Below are 19,836 nucleotides of genomic sequence, written 5' to 3' on the forward strand. Positions count from 1 at the left end.
GGCCCCGCCCCCGGCCGCCACCACCGAGCGGCCCGGCCGGAGCGCCGCGCGCTGCCAGCGCGCCCCCTGCCGGCCGGGCGGAACCGCCGAGCGTCGCGACTGAGCGGCGAAGTGAGTCGTTCTGTCGCGACACGCGGGACGGGCGGTCATAGCGGGAGATGACTGTGGCGCAGCCGTGTCTTTCTCCTGAAGGGCCCAGCGCCGCCCGCGGGGAGAGGAAAGCGTGTGCGACACGGGGACAACCGGGCCGGGATCCCCGCCGGGGGAAAATGGGGCGACAGATACTCCAAATGGAAAACTACGACTCCCAGCATCCCTCGCGACAGTGGCGGCGCATGCGCCTCACAGCGGCGGGCGCTGATTGGCCACCGGCGCCGCCGCCATTTCGCGCGTTGGCTCAATGCCCGTAGCGGCGCGGCGGGCGGCAGTGCTGGCTCCGCCCCCTCCGCCCTCTGCTGCGGACAGGCCGCTCCGGCCCGCCGCGGCATCGCTCCCTCCCGGTGACCGTGTAGGCCTGGGTCCCAGACACAGGGACCCAGCGGCGCCCTGCCGGCCCTTTACAAAGCCACCCAATCAGCGCCTGCGGCGCGCCAGACCGACAGCCCCCTCCGCCAATCAGCGGCGCTCGCGGCGGCGGCCAATCGAAAAGCGAGACGCAGCGGGGAGTGTGTCTGGGCGGGTCACGTGGGGCGCGCTCGGCCAATCAGCGGCGCGGGACGCGGGGTCGCCCCGGCTCCCGCCAAGTACGAGCGGGACGGGCCGGGCGGGACCGGGCCCGGAGCGGCGGGGGCTGCGCGGGCCGGGCCGCCTCGGGGTCGGCGCCGCCGCCCGGCACCGCCGCGAGCCGCGCCCGCCGCCGCCACAGGTAGGGCCGAGCTGGGGGTGCGGCGCGGCCGGGGCGCGAGGTGTTTCCGGCGGCGGTTGGGCCGCGGGGTGCGCGGGGCCTGCCCGGGGTAACAAAGGAGGTGCCGGAGCTGCCGCCGCGCCCCGGGGCTGGGCCCGGGCCCGCCCTGCAGCCGCACTCGCGGAGGCACAGACCGGTTTGGGTGGGGAGGGATCCGAAAGCCCGTCCCGTCTCGTCCCAGCCCTGCCATGGCAGGGACCCCTCGCGCTGTCCCCGGGGGCTGCAGCCTGGCCTCGGGCACTGCCGGGGATCCCGGGACAGCCGGGGCTGCTCTGGGCACCTGTGCCCGGGCCTGCCACCCTCACCGCCAGGAATTTCCTTCTCGCCTCTCCGTGGGGGCAGGCACAGGCTCCTAGGGACGTTCCTGCCCCAGGACCGTGTGAGGGGGACAGTGTGGCTGCCGGGACCCGGTGGGTCGGGGGTTCCTTTGGCTTGGGGGTGACACTGGGACCCCTGGGAGAGCTGTTGGGCTCTGCCTCAGCCGTCCCGGGGAGGCAGCAGCTTGCTGGGAGCTACCACAAGTGCTGATTTGTTGTTTTCTCCCGTAGCCATGGAGTGCAGAGACAAAGCTGCTGTTCCTGCACGGAAGCTCGTCCAAGGTAAGGGAGTGTCTCTCACCCACCACAGTTTTAGCACATTAAGAACATCTCAGACCTGATTTTATGAAGTATGTTGGCTTGGTTGTGATTAAATGATCTCCAAGTGGCTCGTATCAGTATTGTGCTTCAGAATGAATGAAAGCCTTTGGTGTTTCCTGTCTCTAACCTGCTGTTGTTGTTGCAGCTCGGCTGCCCTTCAAGCGCCTCAATCCCGTGCCAAAGGAGAATCTCGATGTCAGTTCAGAAGTCAAAAAAGTCAAGAGCTCCCCGAGTACTTTTGCTGCCAGCAAGGATCCCTCCCTGGATGTCTCAGGTGCCTCCCTGGACAACGTGGAGAACGACTGCCAGCTGGGCTCCGACGGGAATTTGACTCCAAAGCTCGTGAACGGGAAGGGTCCGTTGGACCATTTTATCCAGAAAACCCCGGGAGGTGACACCGGTGACCACGGGGATGTTCCTGACCCCTCCAGGGGCTCTGCCCACGGACTCGGGGACGGCGCCGAGCGGGGGGCTGTGGAATCTACAGCTGCTGTGAGCAATGGCACCACAGGCAAGGAGCTGGGCTGCCTGAGCCCCTCGCAGAGCAGCCCAGCAGGTGACTCCGTGGGGACTGAGGGGCCCTGTGCAGCTGCAGCTGGGGCAGGGCAGGCTGCAGGAGCTGGGCCCCCGCCACGCCCGGGCCTCGCGGCCTGCCAGGACGGGGCGGGCAGGAAGGGCGCTCAGGGAGAACTGAAGGATGTGCTCTTTGAGGGGAAGGTGCCCGTGGTGCTGCTGGAGGACATCATGACCCTGAAATGCCCCCAGGTGGCCTCTCTGGACGTGTCGGAGAGCGAGGCCCTGGAGTCGTCCCACGAGGGGGACTCGGGACTGACCAACTCCTCGCTGAGCTCCGGGAGCTCCCCCGAGCTCCTGGCACAGAGCAAGGGCAGCAGCAGCCCTCTGGCTGCCTCCACACCTGCCAGGAAGGTGGGTCTGCTCTGCTTTGGGGTGCAGCTGCTGTGCTGGAGTGTTTGGGTTCCTGGGTTGAGGGTGAGTGGGGCAGCGAGGAGTGTAGGAAAGGTGGTGGGGGTTAATTACTGGATTGTTGCCCTTTGGGGTCTCTGAATCCTGCAGCTCAAGGGTTTGATCCTCCCTGGTTCTGGCTGCTGCTGTATTTGCATTTCTTTAATGAAATGCCCACTTGGGGCTTGGTGTTTTGGGAACAGCATCCAAGGGCAGTTCTCTGTTTAGGTGGTTTTTCCCAAGCTCTGTTCATCCTCCTCGGAGCTGCTGGGATTCCTGTGAGGATGTTCCCCCAGCACAGCCAGTGCAGATGCTTTTGCAGCTCTGAATTTCTGCAGCTGCCATGGAAAAGCTCTCCTGCCTCATCCCAAGGCCAGGCTGGGTGGGAATTGGAGCAGCCTGGCACAGTGGAACGTGCTCCCTGGCAGGGGTGGCACTGGATGGGCTCTAAGGTCCCTCCCAACCCAAACCATTCTGGGATTCCATGAAGAAGCTCTGGATGAGGGGGTTTTTGGTCACCTGAGTTTCAGCCACCCTGATTTTTGGGGCAGTTTGGACAGAGAAGCTTCCACGGGCAGCAGCATCTGCTCAGGTGGCTCAAACACCACAGGGATGGTTCTCCCAGTCCTTTTGTTGTGTTCATCAAGTCAAGTGATGTGAAAACTCCCAATCTTCCCTCTCTAAAATAAACAGACACACTCAAGCAGGCATGAAGCATTTCCAGTGTAGCAGAACAGCAGAAAGCACCCCTGGTGTAATCCAGTACTGCCAGTGGGGCTGGATTTGCTCATATGCTGCTCCCCAAAATGGGGGTCTGCACCCCAGGCTGTGCAGCTGGGAGTCCTGGCAGCTTTGTTTTCCTGGGAGGAAACAGCTCTGAGGAGCTGAAGCCCCCACTTGGCAAAGTCCTGTTTTTTATCAGATAAATATAGAAAACAAAGGAGTTGGGCAGTGTTAGCCTGTTAATCACAATTTAAATGTGGTGCTGTGAATGGCAGGAGGAGGAGGGGGGGGGATCCAGTAAATCAAGTCACAGTGTATTGATAAATTGACATGTTAGGCCTTTAACCAGTCTTTGAATGATGGTCTTATGCATAAAACACCTTTTTCTTCCCCCCATAAATAAAAGATAAATGAGAAGTGTGCCCTGTTTGGAATTTAGGGTCAGTGAGCTGTTACTCTTGTGGAAGATCAAGTGGACTGTGATGACAAGGAGAAAGTGTTAAAATGTGGAAAACAGTCTTTGTGTTCAGAAATTACAGCTAAATATCACAGCAAGATAGGTGGATGCCAAAAAAAAAACAAACCAAAAAACCAAATAAACCTAAGTTTAGCTGGGAGGAAGTGAGTTTGCCCTATTGAAATGTCCCCTGTGGTTCAGAGCAGCTCCCCTGGTGTGGTGTTCCCTTGCAAAGGGTCCTGTAGGGCTGAGGGGACCAGAGGGGTTTGTTCAGGGGGACAGAGCCCTGGGGTGGATCAGGCTGGGGTGGGAGTGGGGAGATTGATGTTCCTCAGTGTGTCTTCATTCCCTGCTCTGGGAGCAGTTGGAGTTGGCTGGATGTGATCTGCAGGAGCAACCTGGTGTCACTCAGGATCTCCTCTAAAACTTGTGTTCTGTATTTCCAGGTACCTCAGAAATTCCACAGAAGTTCAGCAGAGAAGGAGAAGCTGAGATTGCAAAGAGTAAGGCATTTCCCTGACACCCACACCTCCCTTGAGGAGCCAACAAAGGCTTTGCCTTTTATCTCAGCCCAGCTGGGACATCTCTTTTGCCATCTTTCCTCACCCTGAGGAAAGAACCTTTACTGCAGGCAGTTCAAGGGCTTGGCTCTTTCCAAAGCTCCTGCATGGAGCCCTGGGTGCATTTGGGGCTCTTTGGGGGGAAGATTGGAAGCGTTGGAGCCCCAAGATCCAGGTTCTGTTTTTATTAATACACGAGGCAAGTGGGCCACTGTGTCTGTGGCTTCCCAGAGGATGTCACCACTGGATGCCACCACTGGGAATGCTCAAGCTCCAGGTTCTGCTTGCTTGGATGCAGCTTCTCAGCAAACTCTGCTCCCTCTTTCTGCTGGCTGCAGAGGAGGCTGAAGGGTCACTGCAGTTCCCAGCAGTCATGCTGCAGGAATGGGCTTTTGGGGCTTGTTTTATCTGCACCTGGGAAGGTTTGTGCTCAGGAGTTCTGTGTCTCTCAGTGGCTTGTTTATAAACTTGTGTGTTTTATGTAAGTTGTAGCTGTAAAGCTTTTCAGCTTTTCCCAGTGCCCCATATAGAATCCCAATCTGTTGTTTTCTTCCCTTCTATAGCTGTGTTAAAAATAGCAGGGATGGGAGGGAGAGAGGAGAATGGAAGCTAAAAATGATGCTGGGAATGAACCAGGGCCACCAGTGAGCTGTCAGCTTCACACCAGCTTCCCAGCACCCAGCACATTCCATGACTCAGGCTGACAGTGTTGTTTCCTTGCCATTGGCACCATTTGGCTGTTGGTGGCTTTCTGCAGTTATTTGTGTTGTGACACTGCTCAAGAAAGCCTTGATGTTGACAAGGAGAGATGTGAAATCAATAAAAGAAAACTGAAAATACCCAGGGAGGAGTTGGAGTGTCTGGGCATAGGCAGATCCTCCTTTCCTGGTGACATCACCAGTGCCTGCAGCACAGAAAAGCTTTTTCTGTTTAATTTGACATTTTCCTCCTTTGTGTCACCAGAGCCACGGTGGGAATTGCAGTTGTTTTGGGAGGAAACACCATAAAAGGCAACACTTCCAATAAAATCTTCCCCCCACTGTTCCCAGAGCGCCCCTTGAACAATCTCAGGGCACTGGTGATGTCTGATGATCTAAAATGGAAGAAAATAAGGGACAAGCTCCAGAATCTGGGGTTTGGAGACTCACTTTATTGCTGAGATCATGGAATATCCCAGCTGGGGGGGACCGTGAGGATCATCAGAGTGATTGCTGTGGTTGTGGAACCATCAGAAAATCCTTGTGGGTTTATGATGTCAAATCAGCTCAAATTCACTTGTAGAGCTGACACCACTGTAGCCCTGTGATGACACCAAAGCATGAAGAGCTTTGCTCAGGAGAAAATATTTTGGAAAGAATCTGAAATCTCCTATTAAATAAGGGAATAATTACAATTTTTTAATTCCCATCTAATTTTCCATAGTGCTACAGCGGTAATGAAGATGACTCAATACAAAGCTTTCTTTGATGCTTAGAGAAATGAAAATACCTTTTTTTTTTTGCTAAGGGAAAAGAATAATTAAAGCTTTCAGAGAGGCAGCAGAAGGAAGCTCAGCTGGCTGCTGCCTGAGGCAGGGGGGCTGTGGATGTGCTCCCACCTGCTTCCCTGGGGAGGAGGAGGGTCCCTCCCATCCAGGACATTTTGTGATGCTGCTGGTCAAGCACTGGGGGGGTCCAGCTTCCTCTTTGACAATGAAATGCTGATTTTCACCAGGGCTTTGGGAGCACAGAGCTGCAGTTCTGAGTGTCCCCTTTGTGCCCCAGGACCAGGAGCGTGCGGACAAGCTCCAGAAGCTGCAGGCAGAGAGGGAGGAGAAGGGGAGGCTGAAGGAAGAGGCAAAAGCTGCGAAGGAACGAGCCAAGGAGGAGGCAAAGAAGAGGAAAGAGGAAGAGAAAGAGTTGAAAGAGAGAGAAAGGAGGGAAAAGAAAGAAAAGGAAGAGAAGGAGAAAGCTGAGAAGCTGCGAGTGAAGGAGGAGAAGCGCAAGGAGAGGCAGGAGGCTTTGGAGTGAGTGCCTGGGCTGGTGCAGCCCCTGGGGGTCCCTGTGCTGGTTTCCATCCCCACTTTCCCTGCCCTCCTGCTCCAGCAGCACGGGCCTGGGGTCAGGGGGTGGCTCTGAGGTGCTTGAGGGACTCTGCAGTCCCAGCAGTGCCTCTGCTGTCCTGCTGCCCTGAGCTTCCCCGCCTGACCTGGCTCACTTGTGCTCTTTGTGGGGGAGGTTACCTGGGACTTGGTAACCCCTGAAACTCCCTGGTGTTGGGAGAAACTTGAGGCAGCCCATTAACTTGAAATGGGTCAATATTTGCTCTAGAAGGAATGAACAAAGTCTCCTCTGCACTTAACCAAGTGTGGTTCTTGGCTGGGTTGACAGATGATCCTCGCGGTGGGGTCTGGGGCTTCCCACCTCTTCCTCAGTGCAAATAAACCCTTCCTAGAGGGTGACAATTCACATGATCTTTGTTTTCAAGGGCAAAACTTGAGGAGAAGAGAAAGAGAGAAGAGGAGAAACGGTTAAAGGAGGAAGAAAAGGTAAAAATGCTTTCTCTGGCTTGTCTCTAAATTCTTTCTGGGGTGAAATGCTGTTGGTGGAGCAGGTCCCTTTGGGTGCAGCCTGTCCCCCCTGACCTGCAGGGACTGCTCCATGCAGATTTTACCTGTTACTTTCACACCTGCTGGTTCCTTTTCCCCTCTCAGGTGTTTTCTCTGTGTGTTTCTGAATGCCTACCAGTGACCTCTCCCCTGGCAATGACACTGGAGCCCTGCTTGTGGCAGGGAGGGCAATGAGTGTTTCTGTTGAGTCACAGGAGCTGCTGACTGCCTGAACTTTGCTTTGTGCCTCATTTGAAGTTGAGTCATGCATGAGCTCACCTGGCCCTCCAGAGCTTTGTCCTGTCTCACATTTGCATTTGGGTTCTCGTTCCAGCGCATCAATGCACAGAAAGCAGAGATCACCAGGTTCTTCCAGAAACCAAAGACTCCACAAGCCCCCAAGGTGAGGGACTGCTGTGCCTCTGTGTGTTGGTCTCTCACAGTTGTTTCCTGACAAAATACCCCAATTTCCTTCTCAGCTGCCCCTTACAGCTTCCTTAGGTGGTCAAAACATTGTTTTTTATTAATTTCCTGGTCTCAAAAGTGCAAAGGATTTTAAGAAAAGGGCCAGAGCAGAGACTACAGAAGACGTTTGTGGTTGGTTTAGTGAATCTCAGCTCTGTCTTCTGCATTGCCTGGAAGATCTGGAGTCCTGGATAGGAAGGGCTTAACCTAAATCTTCACTTAACCTCAATCTTCACCTCAGACAACACCTCAACACCAGGTGTTTCTTGCATGTGTTGGTGCTGCAGTGTCCAAACCCTGACATTCCTCACTTGATGTTTCAGACCCTTGCTGGCTCCTGTGGGAAGTTTGCTCCTTTTGAAATTAGGGAGAACATGGTCTTAGCCCCCCTCAGCCGTGTTGCCCTGGATCCAGATGACCTGGAACAGCTGGATAAGCTCCTGCACGCCCAGAATGGTGAAGATTCTTTCTTGAAGGATCTAAAATGTCGTAAACCACGAAAAACTGGGCCCACTTTGGTCAGTGACAGCAGTGACAGCAGTGTCAACAGGTCAGTCTGCACTCGAGGGCTTGCTTTGCTCCTGGTTTGTGAAATGCACTGCAGAGAGGGTTTGAGGGTTGGAGAGGAGGGAAGGCTGGAGCCGCTCCGTGGGGCTCAGCCACCTTCCCCTGTGTTCCCAGTGACGTGGTGGTGGTGGATAGCTGCCAGGCAGATGCTGTTCCTGAGAGGGAGAAGTTTGGCAGGATGAAGCTCCTGCAGTTCAGTGAGAATCACCGCCCTGCCTACTGGGGCACCTGGAACAAGAGAACCTCCCTGATCCGTGCCAGGAATCCATGGTCCAAGGACACTGTAAGCACCTCAGCCTGCTGCATCCTTTATGCTCTAGAAGTGAATGTGCTTGCCCAAGTCCTCTGCTTCCCTGGCGTTTCTGAGCCATTTTGTTCCCTTTGACACCCCAGCCTGGGTTTGGTGCTGTGCTCTCCAGTGGTGGACAGAAATGTTGGCATTTCTTGCAGAAACTGCTGGACTATGAAGTAGACAGTGATGAAGAGTGGGAGGAGGAGGAGCCAGGGGAAAGTCTCTCCCATAGTGAAGAGGTGAGGATCCTGCATGCTGAAAAAATCAGGAACTGCTTGCACTTGGCAGTGTAACCTCTAATCCATTTATTTGTAGGACGATGAAGAGGAGGGAGAGGATGAAGATGAGGACGATGGGTTTTTTGTACCCCATGGGTACCTATCTGAAGATGAAGGTGTGACAGAGGTAAGGGAGCTGGGTGTCCCTGAGTTCCCATCTCCAGTGAACTGTGCCATGTCAATATTGGCAGGGAGGAGAGCACGGGGCTGTGCCTGCACGGTTCAGGAGCCCTGTGTGGCTCAGGGAACACGAGGCAAAGCTGGCTCAAAAAAGCTCTTTTTCATTCCTGGCGTGGCACTAACGTGTCCTTTGTCCCCTGTGGCTGCAGGAGTGTGACCCAGAGAACCAGAAGGTTCGTCAGAAACTGAAAGCAAAGGAGTGGGATGAGCTGATAGCCAAGGGGAAGAGGTTCCATGTCCTACAGCCTGTGAAGATTGGCTGTGTCTGGGAAAGGGCAGCAAAGGACAACGGCACCAACCCAGACCTGAAGGTGCTCCAGCAGTTCACAGCCTGTGTCCTGGATCCACCTGCACCAGAGGAAGAGCAACAGACACAGAAATGTAGCAAAAAAAGAGCGAAAGATCAGCAAAGTAAGACCTGAAGGGCTAAACAGAACTTCCACAGTGTTGTGCTCTGCTTTGGAGGGAGCAGGGGGATTAGTGAGTGTTGCATTCACAATGACCTGTTTCTGACAAGGCTGGAATCCAAGGAATCTCTGAGAGCTCTTGGAAAGGAGTTTTCTGGCAGTGCCTCTCCAAAAAGTCTTGCTCTGGGCAATCTAGGAACTAAAGCCAGCCAGACTTGAGCAAGCTCAGATTTAGGATGGGCCTGAGCCTGTTTATTGTTTGGGGGAAAAGGTTTGGTTTCTGTGTTTGGTTCCAGTCCTGAGCTTTTCCTGCACCTGATTAACACAAGGCCATGAATAGCTCACATAAAGGCCAAGCAGGGGGTGGGAATTTCACTCCAGGCTGTTGTTATTATTGGGGGTGAGTTTCCTACATCAAATCTGCTGTTACAGACTCCCAGAGTGGTTTGGGTTGGGAGACACCTTAAAGGCCATCCAGTTTCTGCCATGGGCAGGGACACCTTCCACTTGCTCCAAGCCCCATCCAACCTTGGAGCCTTCCAAGCATGGGGCACCCCCAGCTTCTCTGGGCAATCCCATCTCTAAAACCAATCCTGGTGCTTTCCCCCTCTGCAGTGCCCATGCTGATTTCTGTCCCTGTGGTTTCCCAACCTTTAACCCATTCTGTGCCACTTTCCCCCTGCAGTCCTGGGCCAGCTCTGGACTGCCCATGCTGATTTCTATCCCCGTGGTTTCCCAACCTTTAACCCATTCTGTGCCACTTTCCCCCGCAGTCCTGGGCCAGCTCCTGCCGCTGCTGCACGGGAACGTGCACGGGAGCAGGGTGATCATCCAGGAGTTCCAGGAGTGCTGCCGCCAGGGACGCTTCAGCCACGTGCCCGAGGGCGGCTCCAGGAGCCCCCCAGAGCCCCCAGGCGGGGAGGACAGCGGGGTGCCCTCCAAGGCCAGGCTCAAGAGGATCATTTCCGAGAGCTCTGTGTACGAGAAGAGGCCCGAGTTCAGGATGTGCTGGTACGTGCACGCCGAGGTGCTGCGCAGCTTCGGGCAGGAGCAGCTCCCCGTGCCCTGCCAGTGGAACTACGTCACCCAGGTGCCCTGCACGGGCAAGGAGGAGGGGGGCAGCGTGCCAGGAGTGGCTGTCCCCCAGCCCACCCCCCTGGCAGCCAAGAGGAAGGCCATGGGAAGCATGTCCATCACCAAGTTCATGAAGAGGCCTCGGGGTGCTGAGCAGGTGAGTTCCTGGCGGGTGTTGTGCCCCGGTAAGGAGCGCTGGGAATGGGGCTGGGGGTGTTTGCACCCCCCAGCTCAGCCTGTTAACTCCAGCCACTGTCCTGCACACCAGAAGACCCTTTTTATGGGGAAAGAAGTGAAATGATGGGACTAAAGAGATGGGTTTCTTTTGTGTGTCTGCAGCTCGGACTCTCTGTTCCATTTGAAACGTTGCTCTCCTGCTGTTCTTCCATTCTCTGCTATTTGGCAGTGATTGCATCCAAGCTGTGAATAGTTTGAGAGTCTGCTTGGCCTTGGTTTTACAGCTGTGTGTAATTTGTGTGCAGGTTTTATGTGTGCCTGTGGCTGCCAGATGTACAGCCCGAGCTGATGACTTACAGCAGTTGCATGTGAACGGATTAAATGTGGTTCCCAAGTGCTGCAACTCAGCCCAGAGCAGTCTGTAAAGGCTCCAGCTCATCCTGACACACATAAAGCTGAATTTCAAGAGCTGGTTTAAAAATATAATAATTCATAGGGACAAAATGAGATGGAATTGCAGTGGTTGCTGCCTGGGAGCTGTGTTGTGGTTTTCCTGTTGTTGTTTCTGCTTTTCAGGGCAACCACAGGTAGTGCTGGAGCCTAATCATGACTGAAAAATGGGATAGTGGAATTCCAGAATGGTTTGGCTTGGAAAGGACCTTAAATCCCACCCAGTGCCACCCCTGCCATGGCAGGGACACCTTCCACTGTCCCAGGCTGCTCCAGCCTGGCCTTGGGCACTGCCAGGGATCCAGGGGCAGCCACACCTTCTCTGGGAATTCCATCCCAGCCCCTCCCCACCATCACAGGGGGGAATTGCTCCCAAGATCCCATCCACCCCTGCCCCTGGCAGTGGAAGCCATTCCCTGTGTCCTGTCCCTCCACCCCTTGTCCAAAGTCTCTCTCTCTGTTTCCTCTTGGCCCCTTCAGGCCCTGGAGGAGCCACAGCTGGGGCCCCACAAGGCTTGGAATGCTCTGTTGAGGCTTTAGGTGCTGGAACTTGGGGTTACCAACCCTCCCCCAGGCAGGGCAGGGTTTGAAATCCCTGCCAGTGGGTTTATTCCTCCCTCCCTGTGCACCAGCTTAGGAAAGAGCCCCAGAATGGTTTGGGTTGGGAGGGACCTTAAAGCTGATCTCGTTCCACCCTCCTCCCATGGACCACAGATGAGGCTTTTGATGCTTTTTATGCTTTGCCTTCCCAATTTATTCTTGGCTTTTTTGGCTTTTCTACTGAAAAAGCTCAGCATTCAGGTATTGATAGAGATCAGAGACTTGTGAGAAGCTGTTCAGCCCCCAAACTCCATCTGCTTGGGTTTTTTCTTGTACACTAAATAAAGGCAGAGATAAAAGTCTCTGCTTGGCACCCACTGGAAATTCAGCTTATAAGGGAGCAGAAATAGCAAAACAAAGGCTTTTAGGAGAATTACATCACCAGCCTGAATGCTTCAAAGCTTCTCAGAGCCGTGCTGGGGAGGTGCAGCTCCGAGCAGAGGTGTCACAGCCCCAGGAGCCTTTCATTCCTGATGTCTCAATCAGCCCTGAGCAGGTGTTGAGATCCCACCCCACCTGTGGAGCCAGGCTGGGCCATGGGGCCAGCCTGGGAGCGGCTGGGAGCTGCCAGATTCCCACTCTGGCACGTGTTTCTCTGCTGGGAAGCTCACACCAGGGTTGTGTGAGTCAAGGTGCTCTTACATAAGCTGTGGAGAGAGAAATTTGGTGCTGAAGTGGGCAGTACCTGCCCACGTGTAGGAGGGATTTAATTTGAGAAGTGGGACTTTATTGAAAGATGTAAATTGAAAATTTCTTGGCTTGGAAGTTTTTAGGGGATGGGGACCAGGATTTTCATTGCAATTCCAGCTGAAGGGAAAAAAACCCAACTCAACAGACCCTCACAGCTGGGCAACTTTGGTTTGTGTCACTCCTTGGGTTCTGTGTTCTCCATTCCAAATGGGGCATTTGGGCTTTTCCCGTGGCAGGAAACCTGGGCAGCAAGGGAAGAACTGGCACCACTCCCTGAATAAAAGCTGATGGGGAAAGAGGAGGAGGAGTCAGGAGAGAACAAGGTCCAAACTTGACAGCAACAGTAATTCTCCATCTTCAGAAGGGAGAGGACATCCAAAGGGGCTGAGCCTGGAGCAAAGGGGGCTCAGGGGGCCCTTGTGGCTCTGTACAGCTCCTGCCAGGAGGGGACAGCCAGGAGGGTCTGGCTGTGCTCCCAGGGGACACCAGGACAAGAGGGAACAGCCTCAGGCTGTGCCAGGGGGGTTTAGGTTGGATATTGAGAAAATTCCTTCATGGAAAGGGTTGTAAAGCCCTGGCACAGCTGCCCTGGGCACGGCTGGAGTCCCCAGCCCTGCAGGGATTGAACAGCCATGGGGATGTGGCACTTGGGGACAGGGCCAGTGGTGGCCTTGGCAGTGCTGGGGAACAGTTGAACTCGCTGACCTTTATGGGTCTGTGATTCTATGAAAATAATAAACAGAGGGGGGAGAGATTTCCCTTCCAAAAATGCAGCAAGAGTCAGATTTCCATGGAGCCTGAGCTGCCTGTGCTGCGGGGGCTGCTCAGCACGTTGTGTAAGAGGGAAGGATCCTGGAGCAGGAGCTTGGCCTCTTTCCCACTGTGTGCCACTGCAGAGGAGGCCTTTTGTCACAGGTCTCAGCTCGTGGAGCTGGGAATTGCAGCTTTCCTTCCCTGCAGGTGTGCCCACCTGCCCAGAGGGTGCCCAGCACTGCCTGTGCCAGCTCTGGCCCCTGGCACCTCCTGGCTCACACCTGCTACCTGCTCTTTCCCTGCAGGCTGCAGAGATGGATGGATTTCAGGCAGACACTGAGGAAGATGAGGAAGATGATGACTGCATGATTGTGGATGTACAGCCAGGAAAAGGTGGGAAGGGAGATGGGTACCAGGCTCTTGGCAGACCCTCCCCCAAGGGAGCAGCACCTGTGTGAGCTGAACTTGGGGTTTTCTGCACTTGTCACCATTGCTTGAGCTTTCTATAGCTACCTTAACCCAGATACTGCTGCTTTTTACCCTTTTTTAAAGATGCTTCTTTGCTCTTTATGGCCTTCTCTAAGCTGCTCTTGCCTTTTCTGCCCTCCTCCTCCCCTTCTGCCTCAGAGGCACCAAGCCCTGTGAGCAGCACCTGGCTGCCAGGGTTACCTGCTTGTTCCTGGGGGCACAGGTGAGCACTGGGGCAGTGCCAGCACATCCACTGGTCAATGGTGGCAAATATTGCTGCCCTCTGGGGCATGCAGAGCCCTTCCAGGCCTGGCAGGGGCTGGGTTATCTCCCCTCTGGTGCATCCTCAAAGGTGCCAATTGTCTGAGGGAAGTCACATCAGGGAGCTGCTCTGCTCCACAATCCGAGCACTTGCTTGTGTTTGTGTCCCAGTTATCCCTTGGAAAATTGCTTCAAAGCCCCTCTGCTGCAGCCTCTCCTTTCAGGCTGCGCTGGGATGAGGATGTGGAGCAGCTCCTTTCATCTCCAGGAGCTTTTGGACGTGATCACACAGATCAATGAGCTGACTCAGGCACGTGCTGTGGTTTCCAAAGCTCTGGGCTCTTTCTTGCTGCTCACAATGGAGCTCTCCCAGCCTGCTCTGAGCAAAGTGGTTTGTGTTGGGCAGCTCCTCTGGTAGATAAGGACTCGTGCACAGAAATTCTGTAGTGTTTGACCCGTCCCAGGCATTATCTGGGCTCTCCTTCCTCTCTGAGCTCCTCTCTCCTCCCAAAACAGACACTGGGACTGCTTGACAAGGAGTCTGGCTTTAATCTTAAGCTGCTTTTGCTTATTACCAGGCTCTGAGATGAAAACCTCGCCTCAGGTTTGTCCCCTCTTGTTCTGAGGATGCCACTGAGCGGCTTCCCTCCCTCAGGCTCTGCTGACACACATGCAGCTCTATTTGTTTGGCTCTGCCTGACTCTAAAGCACTGAAAAGATTATGAAAATCCTTTTTATGGTTGAAGTGATTTTTTATTCTGGATTGGTGATATTAAATACGAAGCCAGTATTAAAATCAGTTTTTAAATAGTGTTGAAAAGGAGACTCACAACAGATGCAGGAAGCTAAGACAGATAAAACATAAAGTAGTCAAATTTTACTGGATTAATGAGGATATTTATAAAAACAAACCAAACACATTCTCTCCTTTGCAGGTTCCACAGCTTCAGAATCCAGTGGCACAAGAGCTGCTCACCAGGACAGCAGCATGGTCAGCCCATCTAATACAATTTGAGACTTAAATGCTACTAACTCCTCTGTATGTATGTAGAATGAGCTAGAAAGTTTTAAACCTTGTGTATCTTTGACCAAGATACTTGAAAGTATTCCACATTTCTTGTAAAGAGAAGACAGCACTTTGTTCTGCTTCAGACCAGATGGAAGCTTAAATTTTTAGCTTTAGCTTTTTAGCTTTTTTTTTTTTAAATACTGCATATTAATCTGTCCTTAATAAAGCATTATTGAAATTTTGATACTTCTTTGTAATGGAAGGTATCTAAGTTATCTCTAAAAGTAGCTGAGGGATTTTGGAATAAGCTTATTGTGATGCCACTGGGGAATGACTGTTCATAATGTTGTACAGCGTGGCCTTGGGTATAAATGATGTACAATTATATATGAATTTATGCTCTTGTACCATCCTGTTTGTGGTCTTACTTGCTCCAGAGAACAGCAGCAGGGCTTTACCTTTGGAAAAGGAAAAATGCATTGTTTCTCTTATTTTGGGACAGGCTGGACAGGTCAGGGCTAGATTCTCAGTCTCTTGTCTACATCAGAGCTGGGCTCTGTCCCACAGAAAAACTCTGCTTGAGGTATTAAAGGACTGAGCTGGCATCAAACTTGGTGACACACAGGACAAACTTGCTGGGGCTTTCAGCTTTATACGACTGGTGAGTTATGAATTACTTCCTTAAAAGATTGTCTGTAATTCCAGGTTTGTTATCTCCCCCTGGGCACCAGCAGTAGCTGTTCCCTCTCTGGTCTCTGAAGGGACAAGGGGGGTGATGCTGCCCCAGTAACAGAGCACAGACTGGTTTGGCATCTCAAACCTACCACAACAGTGCAACTCAAGCAACTGGGATCAGAACTGAGTCTTTAAATAATTCCATTTAATCAGACTAAGTGTAACTTTATCCAAATAGCTTCTCTCCAGTAGGAGTTACAGTGCACACAGAAGCAGAACGGGAAGCTGAGCTCTAAACCCAGCCCCCTCCCCAGGCTCAGGCTGGTAATCCAGCCTTACCAACCCCTAATCCCTGCTCCACCACTGCCTTGGGATCACCTGGGGCAGTCCCCGCTCCAGTTTGGTGTTGGAAGCCCCAGGGAGGAGCCACTGGCCAGGCCACCCCGAGTCTGGAGCTGGGAGGGGACAGCAGGGCCCAGCCCCCGCGCGGAGCGGAGCCGAACCAAAGCCACCTCTGAGCTCCCGCAGCTCCTGCAGTCTCGGCAAAGGGAGGGACGAGTCCAAAGCCAGCAGCACTGGAGGCACTGCCCTTTATTTCAGGACAGGGGCTGGGCCCTGGCCAGCAGCTCGGGCCGGAGGGCGCTGCGCTGCTCCTGCGCCGCCGCCTCCACGTCTGCCATGACCGCGGCGTCCCAGGCCAGGCTCAGCAGGGCCGAGGGCACCTGGGCACACAGGCAGCACTGAGCACAGCCAGGGAAGGGCAACAGGAATCCTGACACCCGTCCAGTCCCACCCCTGCCCGGGGCAGGGACACCTCCCACTGCCCCAGCCTGCTGCATCCCACAGCTGCTCTGTTCCCCGTGAGTGTGGAACACCCTGTGAGCATTCACAGACTGAGAAGGACAAGGCTGGATTCTGCAAGCAGCTCCTTTCAGGGGATGCTGCTTTGGGCTTTCTGTTCATACCCTCCCTCACCAGCGCTGCCTTCCCTCTTTCCCAGCCTCTGACAGCTCTGTTCTCCAGGAGGAGGACCCTGCACTTCCCTCCACACCTTAAAGCCCCCAGGCAGTTACTGCTCTGTTTGTGCTTAAAATGAGGGGACAGAGCACAGCCTGGGGCTCTGAAGGAACACAAACTTCTCTTCCCCCCAGCTCTGAGCAGCAGAGGACTCTGACAGCCTCAAGATGCTCTGGAAGGTAGCGACAATAATTTTTTTCACTCACCAACCCACATTCATTGAAGGCCAAGTTCTCATCAGTCAGTTTGAGACCTCCAGGTCCCAGGAGCTCAAAGGGCAGCCAGTCATCTCTGAGTGCTTCTCTCACAAAGTTGTAGAGTGCAGATACTGATTCTCGGGCATAAAAAGTCCCTGCCATGAGAAAACAAGGTGAGAGAGTCTGGCATTTACCAAAATCTAACCTTTTGTGGTCGGTTCCGTGGGGCTTCACCTGCTGATGCTCACTTGATCAACGACTTCCCCGCCACACAGCCAGCCTGATTTAACTGAAAACTATAAAAGCAGAATCCCCAAAGAAAAATAGTCAATTGTTGGGAGCCCCTGCCAGCCTGTAACAAAGAGCTGGGGAAGCCTGAAATGATCTCCAGAGTTCTACTGGAAAATTTGAAGAGGATTTATGCTGTTGTACAGTCTGACATCACAGAGGCAGCCTCACGCTGGCTGCTGTCACACACGGATCTAATGAGTCCAGCTTGGTGTGGGAAGAGCAGACTTTAATTAATGATGCCTTGAGATTCTTCCCTCTCTGTCCAATCCTGGCTTAAAATCCCAACCCTGAGCAGGGGCAGGGTTTGGAGATGGGAACAGTTCATGGGGAAACATTCCCCCGCTGTGGTTTTGGGGTGTTTTATTCTTCCAGCTGAACTCAGCACCTCCTCTTTACACTCTGAGTCCCCTCAGAAGCTTCTGGAGCGCCCCTTACCCTGGAGGATGTATCCGTCGGGGAAGCGCACCCGCAGCAGCGTGTAGTTGTACTTCCTGGCCTCCCTCTGCTCGTCCTTCTCGCGCATGGCTCTGGTCCTCAGCATCGACGCCTTCTCCACCGCCTCTGTCCTGCGGGGACAGACCCCTGTAGGCCCCGAGGAGAGCCACCAGCTGCTGGCTGCCGTCCCCCGGCCCCGCTGCTGCCTCACCGGAGCCGCTGCTCCCGGCGCAGCTCCTCTGCCGTGAGGCTGAAGAAGTCGTGGGGCAGCTCGAAGCGCGCGGCCGCGGGCGACGGCTGGAACACGGCCAGCTGCCGGTGCAGCTGCGCCCGCACGGGCTCCGAGCTCAGCAGCTGCTCCTTGTGGTCCTTCAGATCTTCCAGCCTGCTCAGCACCTCCTCCTTCAGCACGTAGAACTCCTCCGTGGTCTCTGCGAAGGCAAGGATGGGGCGTGAGGCTCCTCTTGGTCTTTAGGGCAGTGACACGGGGACAAGGATCTCTGGGGAAATGTCACAGGAATGTGCAGGCTCAGAGGCTGTTTTTGTTCCAGCCTCGGAGGAATGACCTCTGTGGAGCTGTCAGCAACCAGAGCTGCCGCCAGCACCCCCCAAAGCCCTGACTCCACAGTAACACCACGAGTTCTTGCCTTGTCCTGGAACAGGCAGTGTTTTTGTCTCAAACCCAACAGCCTGGAAAAATTTGTGTGTCCCTTCCAAGCAGCTTATCCTTTCCTGCAAGAAAAGGACAGAATTTAGACAGAGTTTGCTCCAAGCAAGGGCTTTCCAAGGCTGAACAGCTGTGGAGTCTGAGCTCACCTGAAAAACCTTGTTCTGCAGTTTGATTTTCCGGTATTTCTCCTCCTCTGGATGGAGATAGATGTTATCCAGGTACCTGCAGGAAGAGGAATGCACTGACTGGGTCAAAGCAGGACACTCTAAGGTCAGAGAGAAAACGGAGATCTCACTGAGAAAAAAACCTGGGAAATCTAGGAAAATAAAATACATCAATGTTTTGGGGCCAGATCAAACACCCAGCAGCTCCCAAACCTCTTGGATTTGTGGGACCAACTCAACTCCTCCAGGAAGCTGACATCAGGTCAACTGACAAATTGGGTGGTTCAAGAGTCCAGTTTTCTTCCCCCCAAAAAAAAGACTTTGCTAGAAGCAGAACAAGAAAACCCATCAGGGAAGGGATGAGCTGCCCGTGCCCGCAGTGACACTCACTTGGCCATGGTCTCCACGCACACCCGGACCTTCTCCCGGTCCTTGTTGAAGGTGTGGATCTCCATGATGGAAGCAGCCACCGGGTCCACGGAGAAATACTGGGGGAGAGGGAGAGAAGCTGCTCAGGGAGGAGCTGACCCCAGCCCAGCTCAACTGTTCCCCATTTACTGGGCTAGAGATGATTTAAAAGGTAAAGTGAAATTGTCCTGGGGGAGATTTTACACGAAGGAGGGGGAGGGTTGGTGAGGTCACTGCTGGTACAAAGGAGTTTGAAGAGGGAAGGGAAGGAGTTTGAAGGGCAGCACTCACTGCCTGGATGGCTTCTCGGAGCTGCTTTTCCTTCTGGTCTTTCCTCACAACAGTACCAGTCAAAGGGCAGATGAAATAAACCCCTGAGACAGAGGGAGCAGCTGCCCCTTCCTCCGCCTGCTCCTGAAGGAGATAAAACCAAACTGAGCACAGGGAGGTTTTAGAGGGGCTCTGTTTATAAATACCCTCAGGACAAGGAGAGCAGCCCCAAGGGGAGCTGAGCAGGGAATGGCAGCATCTCCCTCACCTTTTCCTCCATGGAGAGCCCCTTCTCGCTGGCAGCTGCCTCGGCCATCAGCTCTTTCCTCACTACAACACACAAACCGCAGCTGGAGTGGAGGCTCAGCACATTCCAGAGGCCTTTGGACAGCTCAGCGCTGCCCTGGGAAGCAAACACCTGCCCAGGTGTGGCGTCCCAGCCCAGGGCTGCACATGACCCCATTTCCAAGACAGCTGTCCCAAAACACCCTCGAGAGCCGTCCCGGGACGCTTTTCCAGGGGGTACCGGAGCCGGGATTGGCCCGGCCGCTCCTACCCTGGTTCCGGATGGCCTCCTGCGAGGCGGACGGAGCTTTTCCCTTGGGCTTCAGCTCCAGCCGGGCCAGCGCCGCGGCCGCCGCCCTCTGCGCCTCATCCGTCGGGGCCTGACGGGGCTTCGGGGCCACCTCGGCTTTCGGCTTCTCCCTGGGGGCCCTGGCACGGAGGACACGGCTCGGGGACCGCCCGTGCGCGCCCACCCGCCGGGGACAGCGCGGGGCCGCGGCCGCGCGGGAAGGGGCGCTCGGGCCCGGCGCCGCCGCCGCTCCCGGCCCCGTGTCCCCCTCGTGCCCCGGGCCGGTACCGGGCCCAGGGCGGGGAGTACCGGCCGCGGAGGGTGCCCGGGGGTGGCGTAACCGGTGGTGGCGTTACCGGAGGGTCCCCCCACCCCATACCGGGACGGCTCCGAGAGCTTCTGCCCGGGCCCCGCCGTCTTGAACTTCAGGTCGGCCTTGATCTCCTGGAAGAACTTGCGCATGGCGGTGCCGGGCTGGGACCGGGCCGCGACGGGAGCGCCGGGGCGGGAGTACCGGGACTGGAGCACCTGGACGGGAGCGCCGGGACGAGAGCACCGGGACGGGAGCGGGGCCGCCGCGCCCCCCCCGCGCTTCCGGCCCGCCCGCGCCGTCACCGGAACGGGGCGGGACC

General features: G+C 54.9%; 2 protein-coding genes across 4 annotated transcripts; one reads left to right on the top strand and one right to left on the bottom strand.

Annotated features, from left to right (window-relative positions):
* Window positions 1-770: 770 nt before the first annotated feature.
* Window positions 771-14,556, top strand: CHAF1A (chromatin assembly factor 1 subunit A). Its single transcript, XM_084221278.1, has 15 exons — window positions 771-865; window positions 1,453-1,503; window positions 1,688-2,469; window positions 4,132-4,188; window positions 6,009-6,250; window positions 6,712-6,772; window positions 7,167-7,235; window positions 7,621-7,847; window positions 7,979-8,147; window positions 8,315-8,395; window positions 8,472-8,561; window positions 8,764-9,025; window positions 9,795-10,252; window positions 13,071-13,158; window positions 14,430-14,556. The coding sequence occupies exons 2-15, from the start codon at window positions 1,455-1,457 to the stop codon at window positions 14,507-14,509; spliced, it is 2,715 nt and encodes a 904-aa protein (XP_084077404.1). The 5' UTR covers window positions 771-865; window positions 1,453-1,454; the 3' UTR covers window positions 14,510-14,556.
* UBXN6 (UBX domain protein 6) lies at window positions 14,240-19,787 on the bottom strand. Of its 3 annotated transcripts, none has more exons than XM_084221282.1 (11): window positions 19,584-19,787; window positions 19,187-19,344; window positions 18,899-18,960; window positions 18,652-18,768; window positions 18,343-18,440; window positions 17,935-18,010; window positions 17,766-17,850; window positions 17,330-17,549; window positions 17,119-17,249; window positions 16,402-16,547; window positions 14,240-15,900 (listed from the first exon to the last, which is right to left on the bottom strand). In XM_084221282.1, the coding sequence occupies exons 1-11, from the start codon at window positions 19,664-19,666 to the stop codon at window positions 15,775-15,777; spliced, it is 1,302 nt and encodes a 433-aa protein (XP_084077408.1). In that variant the 5' UTR covers window positions 19,667-19,787; the 3' UTR covers window positions 14,240-15,774. The 3 variants fall into 3 exon arrangements, with proteins under 3 accessions (XP_084077408.1, XP_084077407.1, XP_084077406.1); XM_084221281.1 differs by having other exon boundaries at window positions 18,652-18,771; XM_084221280.1 differs by having other exon boundaries at window positions 18,652-18,774.
* Between the last annotated feature and the right edge of the window lie 49 nt (window positions 19,788-19,836).

The sequence above is a fragment of the Fringilla coelebs genome, assembly GCF_963513975.1.
Source record: "Fringilla coelebs genome assembly, chromosome: 24".
NCBI lineage: Eukaryota > Metazoa > Chordata > Aves > Passeriformes > Fringillidae > Fringilla > Fringilla coelebs.

Bases quoted from the DNA above. Each gene is read 5' to 3' on its own strand.
- UBXN6 (XM_084221280.1), bottom strand. From the start codon at position 19,666: ATGCGCAAGTTCTTCCAGGAGATCAAGGCCGACCTGAAGTTCAAGACG. The intron at 18,775-18,898 runs GTGAGGGAGATG...TATCTCCTTCAG, and splicing joins GGCTCTCCATGGAGGAAAAG to GAGCAGGCGGAGGAAGGGGC. The intron at 16,548-17,118 runs GTAAGGGGCGCT...TTCTCATGGCAG, and splicing joins CGACGGATACATCCTCCAGG to GGACTTTTTATGCCCGAGAA.
- CHAF1A (XM_084221278.1), top strand. From the start codon at position 1,455: ATGGAGTGCAGAGACAAAGCTGCTGTTCCTGCACGGAAGCTCGTCCAA. The intron at 4,189-6,008 runs GTAAGGCATTTC...TTTGTGCCCCAG, and splicing joins AGAAGCTGAGATTGCAAAGA to GACCAGGAGCGTGCGGACAA. The intron at 6,251-6,711 runs GTGAGTGCCTGG...TTTGTTTTCAAG, and splicing joins GAGAGGCAGGAGGCTTTGGA to GGCAAAACTTGAGGAGAAGA.